This window comes from Bombina bombina, chromosome 2 (assembly GCF_027579735.1).
Source record: "Bombina bombina isolate aBomBom1 chromosome 2, aBomBom1.pri, whole genome shotgun sequence".
Taxonomy (NCBI): domain Eukaryota; kingdom Metazoa; phylum Chordata; class Amphibia; order Anura; family Bombinatoridae; genus Bombina; species Bombina bombina.
Window position 1 is genome coordinate 190,524,332 of NC_069500.1, and position 23,589 is coordinate 190,547,920.

At 37.9% G+C, this 23,589-nt stretch overlaps 1 protein-coding gene across 4 annotated transcripts in view; it reads left to right on the plus strand.

The window, feature by feature from the left end:
* Positions 1 to 23,589, plus strand: part of CERT1 (ceramide transporter 1) — a 341,058-nt gene that overhangs the window by 302,162 nt on the left and 15,307 nt on the right. For all 4 annotated transcript variants that reach the window (XM_053701397.1, XM_053701398.1, XM_053701399.1 and 1 more), the window contains 3 exons: positions 8,407 to 8,502; positions 16,622 to 16,754; positions 16,861 to 16,931. In XM_053701397.1, coding sequence (XP_053557372.1) covers positions 8,407 to 8,502; positions 16,622 to 16,754; positions 16,861 to 16,931 — 300 coding nt within the window. The remainder of the gene's footprint in view (positions 1 to 8,406; positions 8,503 to 16,621; positions 16,755 to 16,860; positions 16,932 to 23,589) is intronic.

Genomic DNA, 23,589 nt, shown 5'->3' on the forward strand with positions numbered 1-23,589 from the left:
CTCCTATGGAAGGTCATAATTGTTATTGACCTCCTTTGTTAAAGGAAACACATATATAATACATTATATGTTTTTTCTAGGTTTCCTACCGTGACATGTGTTATCCTATTTATGTATAGGGGCTTTATTTTTGTTACAAGTTTATTTTCAGGTCTCATACCAAATTTTGTAGTGTTATTTGGATTTTATTTCTATAATTTTATAGGAATACATATTCTATTATCCCTCATATTGGGGTGATATTTCATATGGGTCATGGATTGTTTTCATGTATCATACTCTTTTCTTAGTGGGCACTAATATATTTATTTCTATATTTCAAATATATGAATGCAGTTTTTTAATCGCTCTTTTATTGAGGTGATATTTGCTCAGGCCTGTGCCTTCATGGCCCTTTATGACATTTGACTGTCTGGTTCTAGCACGATGGTTAAGTAGCTAAACTTGACAAACCAGAGTCCTGGGTTCAATCCCAAGGTATACGTTCTAAAGCTGGGTCTTGTTAGCGCAGTATGTAGCGCGTCAGTCTCATAATTTAAAGGTTGTGAGTTCAGGCCTCTCTCAAGGCACTTGTTCTTTTAGTGTCATCTTGTATGGTCCTTTTAATAATGTTTTCGGACCTTATTTGGACTGTATTAGTATGATGTTGGATTGGCTACCTAGCAATTGGGTGGTTATCAGCAATCCCGCTACAGCCAATTGTGCTATGAATGTGATTTTCACATTTTTTCTGATCTATATTAGATAAGGATTTCTAGATTTTTCTCATACGAGAAACTTTTTAGCATAGGACGGTCACATATTGTCCTATTTTCCTTCCTTTACTCTGTATCTTGCGTTTCTCTGCAGAGAATTATCTGCAAGTAGTCATGGGTTGTTGTTGTTTTTTTTGTTGTTTTTTTAAACCATGGACTAGTGGGGAAAATTTTATTTAGAGTCAAAGGGCCTCTGTAAATTTCTAATTTAGAGTTCCTTGGTTTCGATCATAGTCGATCTCCATGTTGTTTTTCTTGACGGAAGGTCAAAGATTTAATCTTCTTGCGGCCTGTCCTTCTCCTCAGTCTTCTGTCCGTCGTCCTGTGCTTTTGTATATGGGAATAATGGTCTAATGGTGACTTCCATGGACATTATTCTTTTCCCTCTTGATTCTGAGTTATATACAGTTAGGTGCGCTCAGACAATAGTGCAGAGATCTTTCTGTTATCCATCAGAGGATAGTCTTTTTGACCTTGAGATAGACCCTCTGCCCTGGTGGCTCTCTCAGGACGATCTGTCTCAGGGCTCATGTTTCCTGAGTTCTTCTTTTTTTTTTTGAGAGAGAGAGATTGGGTTTATGGATACCAGCCTTTCTGGGCTGGGGAGCAGTTTGGGCAGGGATCTGGGTCTCAGTCGGAATCTGCCCTCCCTATTTATAGTTGTAGCCATCTTCATGTCCTTTTTGGTGGTGTCCCACAATAGCTTACTGGTAAACTTTGCTGTTTTCTAAGTGAAGGTAGAGAGTTAAAATCCAGCTGTGGCTATGTGTTTCTGTAATGGGTTACATATATCATCACCTAAAATGGGATTTGCAGGCTACCAAATTGTGTTTTTTTTTTTTTTTTTTTTTTTTTTTAAAACACATCTTGGAGTTGCGAGAATTCTTCAATGCCTTACTTATCTTTAGTCCTGTTTATCAGATTCCAGTTGGACAACATAACCTCAGTGGCTTACATCAACCATCAGGGAGGAATGCGGCGTTCCTTGGCCATGAAGAAGGTGACTCACATTCTGCAGTGGGCGGAAGCTCACGATTGTCTTCTATCTGCCATCCACATTACAGTAGTGGACAACTGGGTAGCGGTTTTTCTGAGCAGACAGACTTTTCATCTCGGAGAGTGGACTCTCCATCTGGAAGTGTTCTCTAGGATAACCCTCAGATGGGGGGGGGGGTTCCGGAGTTGGATCTGATGGCGTCTCGTCAAAACGTCAAGCTTCCAAAGTATGGTTCAAGGTCAAGAGGTCCTCAGGCCGCCCTGGTACATGCTCTGGCGGTCCCTTGGGATTTCGGCTATCTTTCCTGTTACCTACTTATTGCTCTCCTTCCACGAATCATTGCTCGTATCAAGCAAGAGAGAGCGTCTGTGATTCTCATAGCTCCTGCCTGGCCTCGCAGGATCTGGTTTGCGGATCTGGTGAAGATGTCATCTCTTCCACCTTGGAGGTTACCTCTGAGGAAGGACCTTCTAATTCAGGGTCCATTCATCTATCCAAATCTAGATTTTCTGAAGCTTACTGCTTGGAGATTAAATGCCTAGTCCTGTCTAGACTTGGTTTTTCGGAGGCAGTCATTGATTCCATGCTTCAGGCTCGTAAACCTGTTACTCGTAGGATTTACCATAAGATATGATGTAATTACCATTTTTGGTGTGAAGCTAAAGGGTTTTTCTTGGAGTCTGGTGAGGTTTCCCCAAATTTTATCTTTTCTTCAGGATGGCCTGGAGAAAGGTTCGTCAGTCAGTACTCTGAAAGGTCAGATTTCTGCTTGGTCTAGCCTTTTGCACAAACGTCTGGCAGAATTACCAGATGTTCAAGCTTTTGTTCAGGCCCTGGTCAGAATCAGGCCTGTGTTTAAACCTGTTGCTCCTCCATGGAGCCTTAACCTTGTATTTTAAAGTTTTGCAGCAGGCTCCGTTTGAGCCGATGCATGTTGTTGATATAAAATTGCTATCTTGGAAGGTTTTGTTTCTCTTTGCTTTTTCTTCTGCTCTTCTAAACTTTCAGCTATGTAGTGCGATTCCCCGTACCTTATTTTTCATGCAGATAAGGCGGTCCTTCGTACTAAATTGAGGTTTCTCCCTAAGGTGGTGTCAGATCGAAGAGTAAAAAAGTGCTTAAAATCTGCGCAGAAAGAAATGCTAAAGGCAAGACGGTGTGAACAGAGGATCCCTCAACCTCATAAGACAATATTAGACAATGGGAAATCCTAAAAGGTGAATCCTAAAAGGAAAAAAAAACTGTAGCGCTGTACGTGGAAGCTTAATTAGCAATGCATGATAGAAAAAGTATATAGTTAAATTTCATTTAATCAGAGAAATAATTGATAAAAACAGGAAACTAAAAAATCTCCCGGGCGGAAAAAAATAAAAATGCAGAAAAATAAAATTAAATAAAACAAAAATAAAGTGTATACAATAAAAAACAATGAGAATCACATACACTCCAGAATGCACAATGGTTTAAAATAACACAATAGAGCAAATGGAGTTCATATTTATGAAAAGGACAAATCCCACAAAAGGAGGCTTGTGTGCGGACTCCAAATGATAGGAAGACGCTGAAAATGGAAAAGATCCCAATCAAAATTGGAAGAAAAACTAAATCTCTAAGGTGCTTTAAAGTACTTACACCTGGGCGATTTGGCTTCGGGTTCACAACGAGTAGTACTTTAGACCTTGAAAAAGGCCATGAACGGCTGAAACGCGTTGCTCTTTATTCCTATGTTTTTTGTTCCTGACCGGCATCAGTAGTCCTGTCACCAAGTGTTCATTTTCAAACCCCAACATAGCGGATACTTTGTACAAGACCACCTTCTGCACACTATATGAAATGGCATAACAGACGCTTTTGGATCCTTTGCCGGTTGATCTAAAGGACTACTCGTCGTGAACCTAAGCCAAATCCTCCCAGTTTAAGTACTTTAAAGCACCTTAGATTTGGTTTTTCTTCCAACTTTAATTGGGATCTTTTCCAATTTCAGTGTCAGATCGAAACATTAATCAGGAAATTGTTGTTCCTTCTTTTTGTCCTATTCCTTCTTCTCATAAGGAACGTCTTTTGCATAACTTACAAGCTACTAAAGATTTTCGGCAATCCTCTGCCCTGTTTGTTGTTTTCTCTGGAAAGCGTAAGGGTCAGAAGGTCACTTCTACATCTCTTTCCCTCTAGTTAAGAAGTATGATTCGTTTTGCTTATGAGACTGCTGGACAGCAGCCTCCTGAGAGAATTAAGGCTTATTCCACTAGGGCTGTCTCCTCATCTTGGGCTTTCAAAAAATAAAGCTTCTGTGGAATACATTTGCAAGGTAGCAACTTGGTCCTCTTTGCATAATTTTTCTAAATTCTTCAAATTTGATACTTTTGCCTTGGCTCTTTTTTGGGAGAAAGGTTCTTCAAGCGGTGGTGCCTTCTGTTTAGGTCCTCCTGCCTTGTTCTCCCTCCCTGTTCATTTTGTGTCTTCTAGCTTGGGTATTGGTTCCCACTAGTAATATGACGTTGTGGACTTTCCATGCCATAGGAAAGAAAACAAAATGTATGCTTACCTGATAAATTCCTTTTTTTCCGGGCATGGAGAGTCCACAACCCCGCCCTCTTTTTCACTATAATTTGGCATTTTTTTTAAGTAAACCTCAGGAACCTTTTCACCCTGTTAATTCTTTTTCCATTTTCCATCGGCTGAATGAATGGGGATTATGGGTAAGGTAAGTCACACTTAACAGCTTTGCTGAGGTGCTCTTTGCCTCCTCCTGCTGGCCAGGAGTTGAATATCCCATTAGTAATTGAAATGACGTTGTGGACTCTCCACGCCCGGAAAGAAAGAAATTTATCAGGTAAGCATAAATTTTGTTTTTCTCCATTTGACTAAATTATTTTATTTACACAATGTTGTGAACAATGAATTTAAACTTAGTTGACAAAAAAGAGTAATGGAATGGTTTCTGAATTGCCCTTTTTTGCAGGTAATATTTTTATGAATTACTGGTAAGATATCAAGTTTTTAACGAGACACCAAAGTGTTCCTTTGTTTTGTAGTTGTCATGACATGGATGTTTTTGTAGTTTTGATTTTGGCTTTGCAGCCTGATGCTTTCACTTCTCCTCACAACAAAATGTAATTTAATACATGAGTGCCTACTGATGTAGGCTTTGGTGTGTGTACATGACTTAAAGTGACGTTAAAGGGACAGTTTACTCCAAAAATGTCTCTTTAATTTGTTTCCAATGATCCACTTTACCTGCTGGAGTGTATTAAATTGTTTACAAGTATCTCCATTGGCCTTATATTAGCATTTAAAATAGTTTATTTAGCCTGTGGTATCCCCACCCATCCTGAAAGTTTTTGGCCTCAAGGCCAAGCTGTGTTAACACAGCCAGTAGAATAAATTACACTCCCAATGGGTTAAAAAAGAGATAAGGTAATAAAATGTTAATTTCCCATTGTTATCTCCAAGTATTGGTGATTGGTTTATGGACAGATATAAGATAAAGAAGCAGGTATATGTACACAATATGATAAAGTAATACTATCTGATTATACCTACAAGCTCAGCCCATTTTATTAGGTTGTGGCTTCAAAACACAAAATCAGCTAATTCATATACACAATAAGCATTAAAAAAAGCAAATATCATACATTTTTATACTCTGCAACTGGTAAAACAAATAATTGGAAACACATTAAGGGAAAAAAACTATTTTATAGTACTGTATACTGTCCTTTTAAACAATTCTAGCTTTTTTGTATAAATTGTACTTGGTCTGTATACCCTAGGAGGACAAAAAGCACATTTTGGAACTTGTGAATGCTGCAAATGAAATCGCTGGTAGAGGCAATCTGCAGCATTTTAAAAACCTAGGTTAGAGGCTTTGTTTTTTGGCTGATCTAGGGCACTGGTTTTCAAACCAGTCCTCAGGCCTACCCAACAGGCCAGGTTTTCAAGATTATCTTGGATGAGAGCAGGTAAAATAACTGTTTTACCATGGGAAACCAATAGAACAAAGTTAATTGGGATGTTTTTTTTTCTGTATCTAAATTATTATAGTTTAATTTTGACTCTCTTGTCCCCTTAAAGGGACACTGTACCCAAAAAAATTATTTCCTGATTGAGCATGACATTTTAAGCAACTTTCTAATTTACTCCTAATATCACATTTTCTTCATTCTCTTGGTATCTTTATTTGAAATGCAAGAATGTAAGTTTAGATGCCGACCCATTTTTGGTGAACAACCTGGGTTGTCCTTGCTGATTGGTGGATAAATTCATCCACCAATAAAAAAAGTGCTGTCCAGAGTACTGAAACCAAAAAAAGCTTAGATGCTTTCTTTTTCAAATAATGATAGCAAGAGAACGAAGAAAATTTGATAATAGGATTAAATTATAAAGTTGCTTAAAATTTCATGCTCAATCTGAATCACGAAAGAAAATTTTTGGGTACAGTGTCCCTTTAAGTGAATGTTTAACTGAAAATGACAGTGTCTCACAGATAAATATAATTTTTTTTGGCCATGTCTATTTATTGAAAAAAACAAACGTAGACTAATTCTGCTATTTATTAAAGGGACAGTCTATCCAGAATTGTTATTGTTTAAAAAGATAGCTAATCCGTTTATTACCCATTCCCCAGTTTTGCATAACCAACACAGTTATATTAATATACTTTTTATCTCTTTGATTACCTTGTATCTAAGCCCCTGCAGGCTGCCTTCTTCTTTCCATTCTTTTGTCAAACTTGCATTTTAACCAATCAGTGCTTACTCATAAATAACTCCACAGGAGTGAGCACAATATTATCTATATGGCATACATTAATTAGAACTTTCTAGCTGTGAATACCCTGTGATAAAAGCAGCCTTCAAGGGCTTAGCAATTAGAATATGAATAAGAGCAAATTGGAAAGTTTAATTTTGACTAGATTGTCCCTTTTTAATGTTTTTTTAAACTATTTAAAACACAAATTAATTGCACAATTTAATATAAACTGATGTAAGGATAATTTGTGCTACAAACGAAGTATGATTTCCATGGATTCTTAGATAGACATTACACCTCTATTAAAGGGACAGTCAACACTAAAATTGTTGTTTAAAAAGATAGATAAAACCTTTACTACCCATTCCCCAGCTTTGCACAACCAACATTGTTATATTAATATGCTTAATAACATTTAAACCTCTAAATGTCTGCCTGTTTCTAAACCACTAAAGACAGCTTCTTATCACATGCTTTTTTATTAGCTTTTCACAACAGCGGCACACTACTTCATGTGAGCCATATAGATAACATTGTACTCACGCCCATGGGTTGTAGCAGACACTCCACTAATTGTATAAAATGCAAGTCGATAGATAATAAATAAAAAGTCATGTGATCAGGGGGCTGTCAGAAAAGGCTTCGGTATAAGGTAATCACAGAGGTAAAAAGTACATTAAAGGGACACTAAACCCCAATTTTTCTTTCATGATTCAGATAGAGCATGCAATTTTAAGCAACTTTCTAATTTACTCCAATTAACAATTTTTCTTCGTTCTCTTGCTGTCTTTATTTACAAAGCAGGAATGTGATGCATAGGAGCCGGGCCATTTTTGGTTGAGAACTGAGTTATGCTTGCTTATTGGTGGGTAAATGTAAGCCTCCAATAAGCAAGCACTATCCATGGTGCTGAACCTAAAAGTGGCTGGCTGCTAAGATTTACATTCCTGCTTTTAAAATAAAGGTAGCAAGAGAACGAAGAAAAATTGATAATAGGAGTAAATTAGAAAGTTGCTTAAAATGTCATCCTCTATCTGAATCATGAAATAAAAAAATAGGGTTCAGTGTCCCTTTTAATATAACCGTGTTGGTTATGCAAAACTAGGGAATGGGTATTAAAGGGATTATCTATCTTTTTAATCAATAAACATTTTGAGTTGACTGTCCCTTTACGTTTTTATATTTAGTGTTCATTTACACTTTGATCTCTGCTATAAAGAGACAAACATTTTTTCTGCTTTAAAAAATAAATGTGTGTGTGTCACAAAATGCATATACGTATATATGCTTTGAATTTTACACATGCTCAGTAGGAGTTGGTGACTCAAAAATGTTAGCATATAAAAATATTGTGTTCATTTAGATAATGTGAGTGAAATGGAAAGTTTTTTAAAAATTGTGTGTTCTATCTAAACCATGAAAGTTTAATTTTGACTTGGCAGTCCCTTTAAAGGGACACAGAAGCCAAAACTTAACTTTCATTATTCAGAAAGAGCATACAATTTAAAAAAATGAAACTTTCCAATTTACTTCCATTATCTATTTTTACACAGTCTTTTTGTCATATATACACACTTTCCAGGGGAACTAATTCCTACTGAGCCTGTGCAAGAGTTCATAGTGCATACGTATATGAGTCTATAATTATCCGATGGCTGTCACGTGGTATATGGGACAGAAATGAAGGGGAAATGTAAAATTTGTCAGAAAAAAACTACTCATTTGAAATTTAGTTAGAGCTATTGCATTGTCGTCTTGTGTTATTCTACTGTATTTATTGGTCGCTTAAGCCCGATTGTAGCTACTTAATACCTCTAATCCAATAACCAATGTAAACTGCTTTGTCAGTGCCGATGCATGTTTCAGTTTATGTACACATAATTTTAAATATTTTACTTCAAGGTGGAAGAAATGGTACAAAACCACATGACGTACTCACTTCAGGATGTTGGAGGTGATGCCAACTGGCAACTAGTAGTAGAAGAAGGAGAAATGAAGGTAATCTCTAGACCTGTATTTCCTATTATAACATTTATCAACTACAGTAATAATTTATTAAAATTGCAGTTTTTGACCAATAGGTGAGTAATGACAAAGTTTGTAGGAGGGTAGTATTCAAAATGGGATCTCTGATGAGCTTGTTACCATACAGAGAAGAAACATTACGTGCATAACACATGAGAGTATCAAACTTAAAAAAAGTATGTAGTGAAGATCACATCAAGCTGGTGGTAGCTGATGGGAGGTAGGCACATAGGACACTGGTTATGTACTTAAGATAGATGTAGAATTTTTTTAATCACTTTTTTTTTTTTGTGAAAAAGTATTTGCCCTTTGTTTGATGTCCTGCATTATTGTATCATTGCAGAAAAAATTGTCAAAACCATAGGTTATTTCGTTGGTTTGCTGGGTATTCATAAATGTAATTTTCATGTGTGTAAAATATATTGCCCATTAAATAATTTAAACCAATGAACGTAATCATTAGGGTTATATGTTTTAACAACTTGCTAAACAGTAAGGCATGATTCGAGCCAGCCTTTTCTTCCGTAAGGTGGTGAGAGTACACAAGTTCAATACTTCTGAGATTTAACTCCTGGCCACTTGGAGGAGGCAAAGATTCCCAATAACTCCCAAGGACATTCTGTCCCACCTTACTGATTTAGCCAGTCTAATCTTTGCCTTCCAGGAGGAAGGTGAACAATTCAGGTGCTCCAGATTCTTCGTATGGTCCTCAGACTGATTTGAGTCCCATGATCCCCTCAGAGAGCTGCTGCTGAAAGACAGAGGGGACATTGGAGTATGGGGTAGTGACACAATTACTCTCTTGAAGGAGTTAGCCTGCCACAGGTGTCACAGGGAGTGGTCCCTTAATCTCCTCCTGTTGCGTCATCTATATAGTCCTTATAGTGATCCTCTGCGGTGACATACACAACACTGGTTGGGCTATATACTGGAAGCACTAATTTCTGCATTTAGAATGGGTGCAGTTCAGATGAGTACATTTGCCCTCACATAGCCCACAGGGTTATTATGTACAGTGGGGCCACAGTACGTCATAGCTTGCGGACTACTTTATTAAATAGTTTACACCACTTCATATTACTAGTCTATCATGGCTTCAGTGTAATCTTTCTTAGAACATGACAGTTTGTTCTGTGGAGACTTATTGAGTACTAGACAGGTGTTTATAGTATTTTACATAGCGTGTGCTGGCTTCTCTGTCATTTTTGTTTCAGAACGTTCCCAATTCTTTATATACTTAGATATATCTCATGCTGGCCTCATTACGCAGTTTCTTTTCTCATGCGCATTACCGAGTCTATTTGCCAACTACAATTAGTGCGCTTCAGGTTGCCACATTATTCGGCTGGAATCATTTGAGAGTTTAGAGGTAAGATTTCTAACATATTCCAAGAGTGGCATTTTGTTAACTCCTTTGCCGATAAGAGTTATGTCCTTTGTCTGTCGTTGCTCAGTAAGGTTCTACTATTGTTTATCCTGTCTGTTATTTGTTCCATTTTTATTATTCGATTGTTATATACAGATCCCAAAATGTTTTATATTTCTGCATAATTATCAGATTACATTTTGTGGTGTATTAACTGTTTACTAACTGTTTATTTAAAATACATTTTTCTTTTTGCATTATACTATGGAGCGCACTGGAACGGTGTCCCCACTTCTGCGTACATATATCCTTTAGAGGGTAGATCCTGATTTTGCAGTTTAGTCTAAATGTGTAAATAGGGGTACTATTGTGCCTCCTGCACAACTTTTGTAATATTTGTATGGATCACCTGTTGCATGCCAATCATTCTAATGCTGCTCTTGCCTCTCAAGTTGTCTGTCCTCCCTCTTTTTGCTCTTTACAAGGGACTCAGAGTTCATCAGACTTTGCTCCAGGTTTTAAAGATTTTGTGCGCTCTTCTGTTTCTGAAATATTGGTGGCTATGCCTTCTCCAAGTAAGGGCAAAAGGTCTAAGTCTGATAAACAACCTACTGAAGATTCATCTTTCCATTCCAAAACGGACTCCGACACCTCAGATTTGCCTTATGAGGATGACAATATTGCTGATGAGCAAGAGTTTGTCACTGCACAGGACTCAGATTCATCTTCTTTTATGTTTAAATTGGTACAGTACATTTTATGTACATTAGGAGTAGAAGATCCTAATCCAGAGGAAAAGTCAGTTATACAATTGGATCTAATTTTCAAGCCTGCTATTAAGGCAGCTGACATTTTTCTTCTACCTAATGCAATTACTTGAAATAATTACCAAGGTATGGGCTAGGCCTGGTATCTCTTATAATTTAGTTTAAAATTGTGTTTCCCTTTCCATCCTCTAATTTGGAACTTTGGAAGAGCATTCCTAAAGTAGACAGAGCCATTTCTACCTACGGAAAGTGTACTACTATTCCTTTGGAGGATAGTTCTTTTTTTCAAGAGAATATTGATAGGAAATTAGAGTACTACGATAAGAAGGGCTTTTCAGCAATCCATTTTTTTATTCATTCCATTTTGCTAGTAATAGCCTGTGACGGAGCAACCTCTACTCTATGGTGTGGCAGTTTGTCAGATCAGGTTTCAGATGACTATGGGGCCGAATGATCAAGTTCTGAATGGATACCTCTGTTTCCGCGTGAGCCTTGAGGCTCGCCGGAAACAGCAGTTATGAAGCAGCGGTCTAAAGACCACTGCTCCATAACTTGTCCGCCTGCTCTGAGGCTGCGGACATCAATCCACCCGATCCTATACGATCGGGCTGATTGTCAACCCCTGCTAGCAGCCGACTGGCCGTGAATATACAGGGGTGGCATTGCACAAGCAGTTCACAAGAACTGCTTGTGCAATGATAATTTATCGATGTGCGGCAAACATGATATGCTATCACTTTAATAAATCGGCCCCCAAGGATGAGGTTTTTCAGCATTACCTAGATCTGATTAGGTTGGCTAATTCATCTGCAATGCAATTGTTGACGCCAGGATTAATGGCTCTAGCAGTTTTGACTAGAAGGGCCTTATGGCTGAACTCTTGGTCAGCTGTCATGGTTTCTAAGAACAAACTTTTAACTCTTCCCTTACTGGGAAAGATTTTATTTTGCCCTGGTCTAGATGCTCTTATTTCTAGCATGACTAGAGGTAAAGGAGCATTTCTCCCTCAGGATAAGAAATCCAAAGGGAAAGGGTATGGCTCCTCATTTTCATTCTTTTCGTCAGTCTAGGAACCAAAATTCTTCCTCCTTTTCTCAAAAGAATGACTCTTCCAGAACTCCCTGAAAGTCATCTTCCAGATGGAACAAGTCTAAACAAAAGAGAGTCAAAAGAGCCTTCCACTGCTACCAAGTCAGCATGAAGATAAGGAACGGCCCTCAATCTGGAACTTCATCAAAGAATAATGTAAAAGCTCAGGCTTTTTTCAATGTGTTTAGGATCTAAAACTCATAAGTGATTCTGACAGTTCCTTTGGTGGAACAAGTTCTGGGTTTTTATTCCAACCTTTTTGTAGTTCCCAAACGTAAGAAGATAAGGTATCTTTTTGGCCTATTTTGGATTTAAAATTCTTGAACAAGTTTCTCAGATTTCTGACCTTCAAAATGGAAACAATCAAAACTATTTTCCCTCTTATTCAACAAGGTCATTGTTTGTCTACAATAGATTTGAAGGATGCCTACCTTCATATCCCAATTTACAAAGAGCATTTTAATTTTCTCAGTTTTGCCTTTTTTAACTATTTTATTTTAGTTTGTGGCTCTACTGTTAGGTCTGGCTTTTGATCCCAGAAATTGCATAAGGGTTCTAGGAACCCTATTATCTGGAATCAGAGCAAAGAGTATACATGGACAGTATCTTGTTCCAGGCTCCATCTTTACATTTGTCATTTTTTTCAATAGTCGCTGGAGGATTTTTGCTTTCTCCTTACTTTACGGTAACTTTCCTAGTTGTCATTATAGATTGTTTCCATGAGACTTTCTTTGACAGATGAAAGGAGCTTGAAGTTTCAAATCTTCATTCAGTTCTTTTTCCCTCTAGATTTTTGCATGGAAGTTTTAGGTCTGATGATAGCAGCGTCAAATGTTATTCCTTTTGTTTTGCTTCAAATGAGACCTATCCGGCTTTGTATGTTTTGTCAGTGGTGCAGGGATTAGGGACTCGGATTACTCAGAAAATCCTTCTGGATTTCAGATCAAAGCAGTTTCTCATATCAACAATCTTTTGTTGTTTCTTCGACAACATGGCTGGAGAATCAATGTTCGAAAGAGCGCTCTCTCTCTCCTCAGACCAGGGTGTCCTTTTTAGGAGTAGTGATAGACTTAATTTCAATGAGACATTCATTAACAGATTATAGGAAGCTAAAGTTAGAGTCAATTCCCTCTCCTACGGTAGAAATCTGAAGTGAAATGCTAGGTCTGATGATTGTGGCATCAGATGCCATTCCATTTGTTTAGTTTCATATGAGACCTCTTCAACTTTGCATGTTGAGTCAATGGTAGAAGGATTACAATCTTTTTTCACAAAGGATTGTATTAGTTCCTTTAACAAGGAGATCTCTATCTTAGTGGATAAATCACCAGTCCATCTTTCTGGGTTTTCTTTTCTTCGCCCAACTTGAACAATTATCACAACAGACGTAAGTCTCTCAGGTTGGGGCTGCAGGAGACTGCAGGGAGTTTGTTCTCCTCTGGAGGAAAGGGTACCAATCAATGTATTTGATCTTCAGGGCTCTGCAGGGCTGGCCTCTTCTGAAAAAGGAGACTAAGCTGCCTTTTCTTTCTGACAATGTCACAACTGGGGCATATTCCAGTTGATCAAGGGGGAACTCGCAGTTCTATAGCAATGGAGATGTAGTCTTCAATAGGTAGAAGATTATTTATGCATTATTTCTACAATTTCATATTCCAGGAGTGAAAAACTGGGAAGCTGATTATCTCTGTCACCAATCCCTTCATCCAGGAGAATGGTTGCTTCATTTGGATGACTATAATCAGATAGTCAAGGAGTGGGATTTGCTGGAGATAGACCTGATAACTTCTCATTTAAAAAACAAGCTTCCCAGATATTTTGTCCAGGGATCCTCAGACAGAGTTTGTAGATGTTCCTGCAGCCCCTTGGTCTTTTCAATTGGCATTCTTCACCCCCCCCCCCCCCCAACTGTTTTGCATCCCAGGCTGATATTTCAAATCAAGGAAATATCATCTGTAATTCTGTTAGCTACAGCTTGGCACCGCGGAACTTGGTTCGCAGACTTAGTCCAAATGTCTGTTTCCTCCATGGTCTCTTCCTCTGCGTCATGACCTGCTGTCTCAAGGTCCATTTTATCATCTTAGCTTTCATCTTGATGGATTGGAGATTTTATGTTTAATTTTGAAACGGATACGTTTCTCTGATACTATGTAAATCCTAAACCTGTCACAATGAAAATCTATCAAAGTGTGGGACAAAAAGGTTATTCTTTGGTGTGAAAAGCAGCATTTTTAATTTGCATTCTTTCAAAATTCTCAGATTTCTCCAATTTTTGCAAGTCAGTTTGCATCTTATCTGCTAGCTCTTTGAAGGGTCAAATTTCAGCACTATTCCACAAGAAAATCGCTGAGCTTCCTGATGTTCTGGTGAAGCACCTTAATTTGGGTTTAAGAGTTTTTCAATTGTCACTATTTGAACCTATTCTATAGACTTTCAACTTCTATTTTGGAAGGTATTGTTTCTATTGGCAATTTATTTTCCTTGACGAGTCCCAGAATTGTCTGTTCTTTCTTGTCTATTTTTTCATCAGGATAAGGTTGTTTTAAGAAGCAAATTTGTTTTCTTGCCAAAGGTAGTTTCTTCGGACAACTCCAATACAGAAATTGTAGTTCCTTCTTGTGACGAACCAAGGTTATCCAACCCTGCGCCAGTCACTTATTTGGCACAGAAAGGGTTATCAGCCCCCCTCTCGGCCACCAATAGGTCACAATCTAGCCACACTTGGCAAGCTTGTGATTCAGTTTAGTGGGTGCAAGAGTTAACCACACTCCCTTAATCTGTACTAGACGTAAGAGAATTGCCCAACACTCCCTTTTAATGCCACCCACAATAAACTATCAATCCTATAGCTCTAATACTGCCACAACTTAAAATTTATTAAAGGGAAAATCCTAAGGAAAAACCCAGACTTTACGCATTAACTCTAGAAATACAATTTAGCAGAAAATAACCTAAATTATACAGTTCTAATATTCCAGTCTCTTTCAGTAACGTGGTTCAATTATTAGACAAAGGCCAAACTTAATAAAGGAATTATTTATTATGCCAAAAATATTATGCACAATGCATTATTAATAAAAAGTTGTTACAAATAAAATTACACACGCAAACAGTGTTTTAAAATAAAAAGGAGAAAAACAGAATTGAATACTTTCCTAGCTTCAAGCTCTGTGCCCGGGGATGGCAGGAAAAAGATGGCTCCTTACTTCTGTACAGCAGCTCCCCTTGTAAGAATGACAATCTTATTGTTAAGAAATAAGATTCTTAAACCTATTTTTCAGAGATCAGGTTGCTTAACCACACCCTCCTGGGCGGGCTAAGAAACCCCCCTGTCTTTATGACCTTCAATAGACTAATTTTTTTGCCTGAAATTATACAATCCAGTATCATTTCTGCTAGGTAAGAAATTTCTATATTTACATATCTAGAACCTTTTAGTTTTATTGGGAGAATCAGTTTGATATCAAATATGCCATAGGTTGTCATATTTACCTTCCTTGAAGGTTATAACAGTTTTAACCCACATATGTACATAATATACCAATGTCCTGTCAGTGACCTGGTCAGTTTTTGCAATGAAGGGCATGTTTTGCATCAGGCATTCTATTGACAGCTTAAGCCATAAACTTTGTCCTGTGTATCTCTGTGACTAAGAGCTTCAGTGACTTTGACTCAATGCATACACACTAACATTTGGTGGGCTATTTATGGGGCTTCTGGCACTTCAAAGAAAATACAAACACAATTCTTCTTGACAACAAATAACTGTTTTGGAGTTCAAGCTACACAAAGTTAACTCCTTAGCAGCTGAATCCTGAGATATTCGTGACACTTCTCTTTGTCCTAATCCTAAGAATTCTAGACAAATGTTACATAATGTGGATGTAGTTAGAGCTTTAAAGATTTTTGTTCAAGCTACACTTGATTTTAGGCTATAGTCTGCTTATTAATTTTTCAGGTCCACGCAAGGGACAAAAGGCCATGGCCGTTACTTTGGCTTCATGGTTAAAGCTTAATTGGAGGAGGGAAAGTCTCCTCTGAAGCTTATTACTGCTCACTCCTACCAGAATAGTTTCTACTTTATGTGCATTTAAAAATGAAGCTTCTGTTGAACAAATTTACAAGGCAGCAACATAGGCATTCCTACATACCTTTACTAAATTCTTCCACTTTGATTTTTTTTTTGCTTCTTTGGATGCAGATTTTAGTAGGAAAGTTCTTCAATTCTTCTGCCTTTTCAAAATTTTTTATCCTGCCCTCATTACTCATGGATTCCACAGCTTGGGTATTAGTTCCAAGAAGTAATTAAATCATGGACTTAAACACCTTTTGAAAGAAAACAAAATATTTGCTTACCTAATAAATTCTTTCAAGGAGGTGAGAGTCCAAGAGGCCTTATTTATTTTAATTATTAATTTTTCTGGTACCAATTCTTGTTTTGCACCTCAAGTCCCTCATGTTGTGTACTTTTCTACTCCTCCTTACTTGGATAAATGTAAGTCTGGCTAATCAGTGAGGTTGGGAGCAATAGAAAACTTTTGAAATTTTTGGGAATCTTTACCTCCTCCTAGAGGCCAGAAGTAATGAACTCATGGACTCACCATCTCGGAATTAATTTATCAGGTAAGAATTAATTTTGTTGTTTAGTATAAATTTTGCTAGATGGGGCCCTTACCATCAAGATGAACTTGTCCGCATACAAAGGTTACATTATACATGAAAAAAGTGAGCATCTCTGGAAGAGTTGTTAGTACATACAAGCCTTGAACGTTTTTGTGACTTTACCAAATTCCAGTCACTCATCTAATACACATATATCCCTCCACATGCACACCAAGCACAGTCTGTATTCATGTATATCTTTATGTAGGTTTATAGAAGAGAAGTTGAAGAAAATGGTATAGTTTTGGATCCTCTCAAGGCTACACACTCTGTGAAGGGGGTGACCGGTCATGAGGTTTGCCAGCACTTCTGGAATGTCGATGTCCGTAATGACTGGGAGAGTATGTGTTTTATATTACATTATTGTATGATTATGTTTGTCACTAAAATAAATTTCATAGATGGGGTTTTTCTGTAATTTAACTTCTTTCTGTTTTATTTATACAGCTACTATTGAAAGTTTTCATGTTGTGGAAAAGCTATCAACAAATGCAATCATTGTATATCAGACGCATAAGGTATTTGTATTCATCTTCTAGATATATATATATATATATTTAGAATTGGTTCTGTTTGATACTTGTTTTGGGGTCACAGTGACTTTCTTACTTACAGCACATGATATATGAAGGCTAGTATATATTTGGCCAGTATTTGCTAAAGTTCACACACCACAGTGAGTGTTCTAAACAAGTAGTGTTTACTGAAGAGCATCTTACTAGTCGCTGTGGCCTAATTCTGAACTTGTGTTTGACTCATACATATATTTGGGGGACTAACAAAGGTGGAGAAAAAGCTGAAAGACACAGCATACATAATATATGGAGCCACTTGGCAGACCAAGCACTGCACTTCACAGGTAAATGGAGGTGCTACACCTGTGTTGAGGTGCATAGAACAGCCATTGCTCATGAGAAAAGATTATCTGCTCTTCACTTTGCTATTATGGGGGATCTATTTTGATCTAACATTGTATCCCTTATGACAGTAAGGGTTGAGTTTTGTGCTGTGTTTGTCTGCTCGGTTGATAGTCTCTTTAGGGTGGATAGAGGTTAGATGGAACACAGTATCCAAGATCATATTTCTGCTCAATATCTCTGCTCAATCAGTGCCACATTGTAGCAAGTCATTTGATGCATGCAGAACTGATAATAATACATTGTTTTACTTTTTATCTCCTACACATTGCATGTTCTACAAGAAGAGTCAATGTGATGGTAAATCCTAGCGTTTGTGAAACTCTAGGATTTACTATTGGAACAAACAGAGGACTTTCAGTTATGAAGTATAAAATAAAAGCTCCTTTATTTGTTTGCAACGTTTGCCGCACTGAGGTTCTCAGACTGCCCACGGCAGAACATTATTTGGCTGAGACGTGACGTTTTCACCTCTTAGCCAATAGCCGTGCGGCAAATCCGGCTTGTCACCAGCTGGCGTCGGGTTTCGCGCACGACTATTGGCTAAGAGGTATCCTAAACTTACATGAAAATTTGTCACAATTCTTTTGTAAGATTTATTTTTCCCATGTCATACAGAGACTTGAAATGCCAATTGTCTGGGATTTGCATATGGGAAACTCCGCAGGGGACAATTCACACTTAGGTGATATGAGTAATTTCTTCAGCTAAAAACCAATTCATTTTCTGAATTCGATTAGGCCTTAAAGGAAAATCTCAGACATCATGTCTGTTTATCCACAGGGGTTCCTGTGATCTAAGTAATGAATTTCTTAGGCTTAATTATTTGAGAGATTTTAATCTGGGAAGGCTATCCAATACTAATCCATTAGAAGTTACCACTCTTCTGAAACCGTGATCAAAGGCTCTTTAGATGTTACATTATTTCTTATAGTTTTGGGACCAATGTTTGTTCTTTTTGAGATAACTATGCAAACAATTCCTTTAATGAATGAGAGAGGGGTTTGTCTGTTACAGTGACATCTGGAGTTTTACAAATAAAATTAATTATTTGGAGTACACAACTATATATATATATATATATATATATATATATATTTCTTTCATGTAATTAGCAAGAGTCCATGAGCTAGTGACGTATGGGATATACATTCCTACCAGGAGGGGCAAAGTTTCCCAAACCTCAAAATGCCTACAAATGCACCCCTCACCACACCCACAAATCAGTTTTACAAACTTTGCCTCCCGTGGAGGTGGTGAAGTAAGTTTGTGCTAGATTCTACGTTGATATGCGCTCTGCAGCAGGTTGGAGCCCGATTTTCCTCTCAGCGTGCAGTGAATGTCAGAGGGATGTGAGGAGAGTATTGCCTATTTGAATTCAATGATCTCCTTCTACGGGGTCTATTTCATAGGTTCTCTGTTATCGGTCGTAGAGATTCATCTCTTACCTCCCTTTTCAGATCGACAATATACTCTTCTATATACCATTACCTCTACTGATTCTCGTTTCAGTACTGGTTTGGCTTTCTACTACATGTAGATGAGTGTCCTGGGGTAAGTAAGTCTTATTTTTGTGACACTCTAAGCTATGGTTGGGCACTTTATATAAAGTTCTAAATATTTGTGTTTAAACATTTATTTGCCTTGATTCAGGATGTTCAATATTCCTTATTTCAGACAGTCAGTTTCATTATTTGGGATAATGCATTTGAATAAACATTTTTTTCTTACCTTAAAATTTGACTTTTTCCCTGTGGGCTGTTAGGCTCGCGGGGGCTGAAAATGCTTCATTTTATTGCGTCATTCTTGGCGCAGACTTTTTTGGAGCAAAAAATTTTTCTTTGTTATTTCCGGCGTCATACTTGTCACCGCAAGTTGCGTCATTTTTGACGTTTTTGCGCCAAAAGTGTCGGTGTTACCGGATGTGGCGTCATTTTTGGCGCTAAAAACATTTAGGCGCCAAATAATGTGGGCGTCTCTTTTGGCGCTAAAAAATATGGGCGTCATTATTGTCTCCACATTATTTAAGTCTCATTGTTTATTTGCTTCTGGTTGCTAGAAGCTTGTTCACTGGCATTTTTTCCCATTCCTGAAACTGTCATTTAAGGAATTTGATCAATTTTGCTTTATATGTTGTTTTTTCTATTACATATTGCAAGATGTCTCAGATTGACCCTGAATCAGAAGATACTTCTGGAAAATCGCTGCCTGATGCTGGACCTACCAAAGTTAAGTGTATTTGCTGTAAACTTGTGGTATCTGTTCCTCCAGCTGTTGTTTGTAATGAATGTCATGACAAACTTGTTAATGCAGATAATATTTCCTTTAGTAATGTTACATTACCTGTTGCTGTTCCATCAACATCTAATACTCAGAGTGTTCCTGTTAACATAAGAGATTTTGTTTCTAAATCCATTAAGAAGGCTATGTCTGTTATTCCTCCTTCTAGTAAACGTAAAAGGTCTTTTAAAACTTCTCATTTTTCAGATGAATTTTTAAATGAACATCATCATTCTGATTCTGATAATGATTCCTCTGGTTCACATGATTCTGTTTCAGAGGTTGATGCTGATAAATCTTCATATTTATTCAAAATAGAATTTATTCGTTCTTTACTTAAAGAAGTCTTAATTGCATTAGAAATAGAGGATTCTGGTCCTCTTGATACTAAATCTAAACGTTTAAATAAGGTTTTTAAATCTCCTGTAGTTATTCCAGAAGTTTTTCCTGTCCCTGATGCTATTTCTGAAGTAATTTCCAGGGAATGGAATAATTTGGGTAATTCATTTACTCCTTCTAAACGTTTTAAGCAATTATATCCTGTGCCATCTGACAGATTAGAGTTTTGCGACAAAATCCCTAAGGTTGATGGGGCTATCTCTACTCCTGCTGAACGTACTACTATTCCTACGGCAGATAGTACTTCCTTTAAGGATCCTTTAGATGGGAAAATTGAATCCTTTCTAAGAAAAGCTTACTTATGTTCAGGTAATCTTCATAGACCTGCTATATCTTTAGCGGATGTTGCTGCAGCTTCAACTTTTTGGTTAGAAGCTTTAGCGCAACAAGTAACAGATCATAATTCTCATAGCATTGTTAATCTTCTTCAACATGCTAATAATTTTATTTGTGATGCCATCTTTGATATCATTAGGGTTGATGTCAGGTATATGTCTCTAGCTATTTTAGCTAGAAGAGCTTTATGGCTTAAAACTTGGAATGCTGATATGTCTTCTAAGTCAACTTTGCTTTCCCTTTCTTTCCAGGGTAATAAATTATTTGGTTCACAGTTGGATTCTATTATTTCAACCGTTACTGGGGGGAAAGGAACTTTTTTACCACAGGATAAAAAATCTAAAGGTAAATTTAGGTCTAATAATCGTTTTCGTTCCTTTCGTCACAATAAGGAACAAAAGCCTGATCCTTCCCCTACAGGAGCGGTATCAGTTTGGAAACCATCTCCAGTCTGGAATAAATCCAAGCCTTTTAGAAAGCCAAAGCCAGCTCCCAAGTCAACATGAAGGTGCGGCCCTCATTCCAGCCCAGCTGGTAGGGGGCAGATTACGATTTTTCAAAGAAATTTGGATCAATTCGATTCACAATCTTTGGATTCAGAACATTGTTTCAGAAGGGTACAGAATAGGCTTCAAGATAAGGCCTCCTGCAAGAAGATTTTTTCTTTCCCGTGTCCCAGTAAATCCAGTGAAGGCTCAAGCATTTCTGAAATGTGTTTCAGATCTAGAGTTGGCTGGAGTAATTATGCCAGTTCCAGTTCTGGAACAGGGGCTGGGGTTTTACTCAAATCTCTTCATTGTACCAAAGAAGGAGAATTCCTTCAGACCAGTTCTGGATTTAAAAATATTGAATCATTATGTAAGGATACCAACATTCAAAATGGTAACTATAAGGACTATTCTGCCTTTTGTTCAGCAAGGGCATTATATGTCCACAATAGATTTACAGGATGCATATCTGCATATTAATATTCATCCAGATCACTATCAGTTTCTGAGATTCTCTTTCCTAGACAAGCATTACCAGTTTGTGGCTCTGCCGTTTGGCCTAGCAACAGCTCCAAGGATTTTTACAAAGGTTCTCGGTGCCCTTCTGTCTGTAATCAGAGAACAGGGTATTGTGGTATTTCCTTATTTGGACGATATCTTGGTACTTGATTTAGCAGAATCTCATACGAATCGACTTGTATTGTTTCTTCGAGAACATGGTTGGAGGATCAATTTACCAAAAAGTTCATTGATTCCTCAGACAAGGGTAACCTTTTTAGGTTTCCAGATAGATTCAGTGTCCATGACTCTGTCTCTGACGGACAAGAGACGTCTAAAATTGGTTTCAGCTTGTCAAAACCTTCAGTCTCAATCATTCCCTTCGGTAGCCTTATGCATGGAAATTCTAGGTCTTATGACTGCTGCATCGGACGCGATCCCCTTTGCTCGTTTTCACATGCGACCTCTTCAGCTTTGTATGCTGAACCAGTGGTGCAGGGATTATACAAAGATATCTCAATTAATATCTTTAAAACCGATTGTACGACACTCTCTGACGTGGTGGACAGACCACCATCGTTTAGTTCAGGGGGCTTCTTTTGTTCTTCCAACCTGGACTGTGATTTCAACAGATGCAAGTCTGACAGGTTGGGGAGCTGTTTGGGGGTCTCTGACAGCACAAGGGGTTTGGGATTCTCAGGAGGTGAGATTACCAATCAATATTTTGGAACTCCGTGCAATTTTCAGAGCTCTTCAGTCATGGCCTCTTCTAAAGAGAGAGTCGTTCATTTGTTTTCAGACGGACAGTGTCACAACTGTGGCATATGTCAATCATCAAGGAGGGACTCACAGTCCTCTGGCTATGAAAGAAGTATCTTGAATACTGGTATGGGCGGAATCCAGCTCCTGTCTAATTTCTGCGGTTCATATCCCAGGTATAGACAATTGGGAAGCGGATTATCTCAGTCGCCAAACGTTACATCCGGACGAATGGTCTCTTCACCCAGAGGTATTTCTTCAGATTGTTCAAATGTGGGGACTTCCAGAAATAGATCTGATGGCTTCTCATCTAAACAAGAAGCTTCCCAGGTATCTGTCCAGATCCAGGGATCCTTAGGCTGAGGCAGTGGATGCATTGTCACTTCCTTGGAAGTATCATCCTGCCTATATCTTTCCGCCTCTAGTTCTTCTTCCAAGAGTAATTTCCAAGATTCTAAAGGAGTGCTCGTTTGTTCTGCTGGTGGCTCCAGCATGGCCTCACAGGTTTTGGTATGCGGATCTTGTCCGGATGGCCACTTGCCAACCGTGGACTCTTCCGTTAAGACCAGACCTTCTATCGCAAGGTCCTTTTTTCCATCAGGATCTCAAATCCTTAAATTTGAAGGCATGGAGATTGAACGCTTGATTCTCAGTCATAGAGGTTTCTCTGACTCTGTGATTAATACTGTGTTACAGGCTCGTAAATCTGTATCTAGGAAGATATATTATCGAGTCTGGAAGATTTACATCATTTCTTGGCATTGTTTTAGAATTCCTAGAATTTTACAGTTTCTTCAGGATGGTTTGGATAAAGGTTTGTCTGCAAGTTCCTTGAAAGGACAAATCTCTGCTCTTTCTGTTCTTTTTCACAGAAAGATTGCTGATCTTCCTGATATTCATTGTTTTGTACAAACTTTGGTTCGTATAAAACCTGTTATTAAGTCAATTTCTCCTCCTTGGAGTTTGAATTTGGTTCTGGGGGCTCTTCAAGCTCTTCCGTTTGAACCTATGCATTCGCTGGACATTAAATTACTTTCTTGGAAAGTTTTGTTTCTTTTGGCCATCTCTTCTGCTAGAAGAGTTTCCGAATTATCTGCTCTTTCTTGTTAGTCTCCTTTTCTGATTTTTCATCAGGATAAGGCAGTGTTGCGAACTTCTTTTAAATTTTTACCTAAGGTTGTGAATTCTAACAACATTAGTAGAGAAATTGTGGTTCCTTCATTGTGTCCTAATCCTAAGAATTCTAAGGAAAGATCGTTGCATTCTTTGGATGTAGTTAGAGCTTTGAAATATTATGTTGAAGCTACAAACAATTTCCGAAAGACTTCTAGTCTATTTGTTATCTTTTCCGGTTCTAGGAAAGGTCAGAAGGCCTCTGCCATTTCTTTGGCGTCTTGGTTAAAATCTTTGATTCATCATGCTTATGTCGAGTAGGGTAAAACTCCGCCTCAAAGGATTACAGCTCATTCTACTAGGTCAGTTTCTACTTCCTGGGCGTT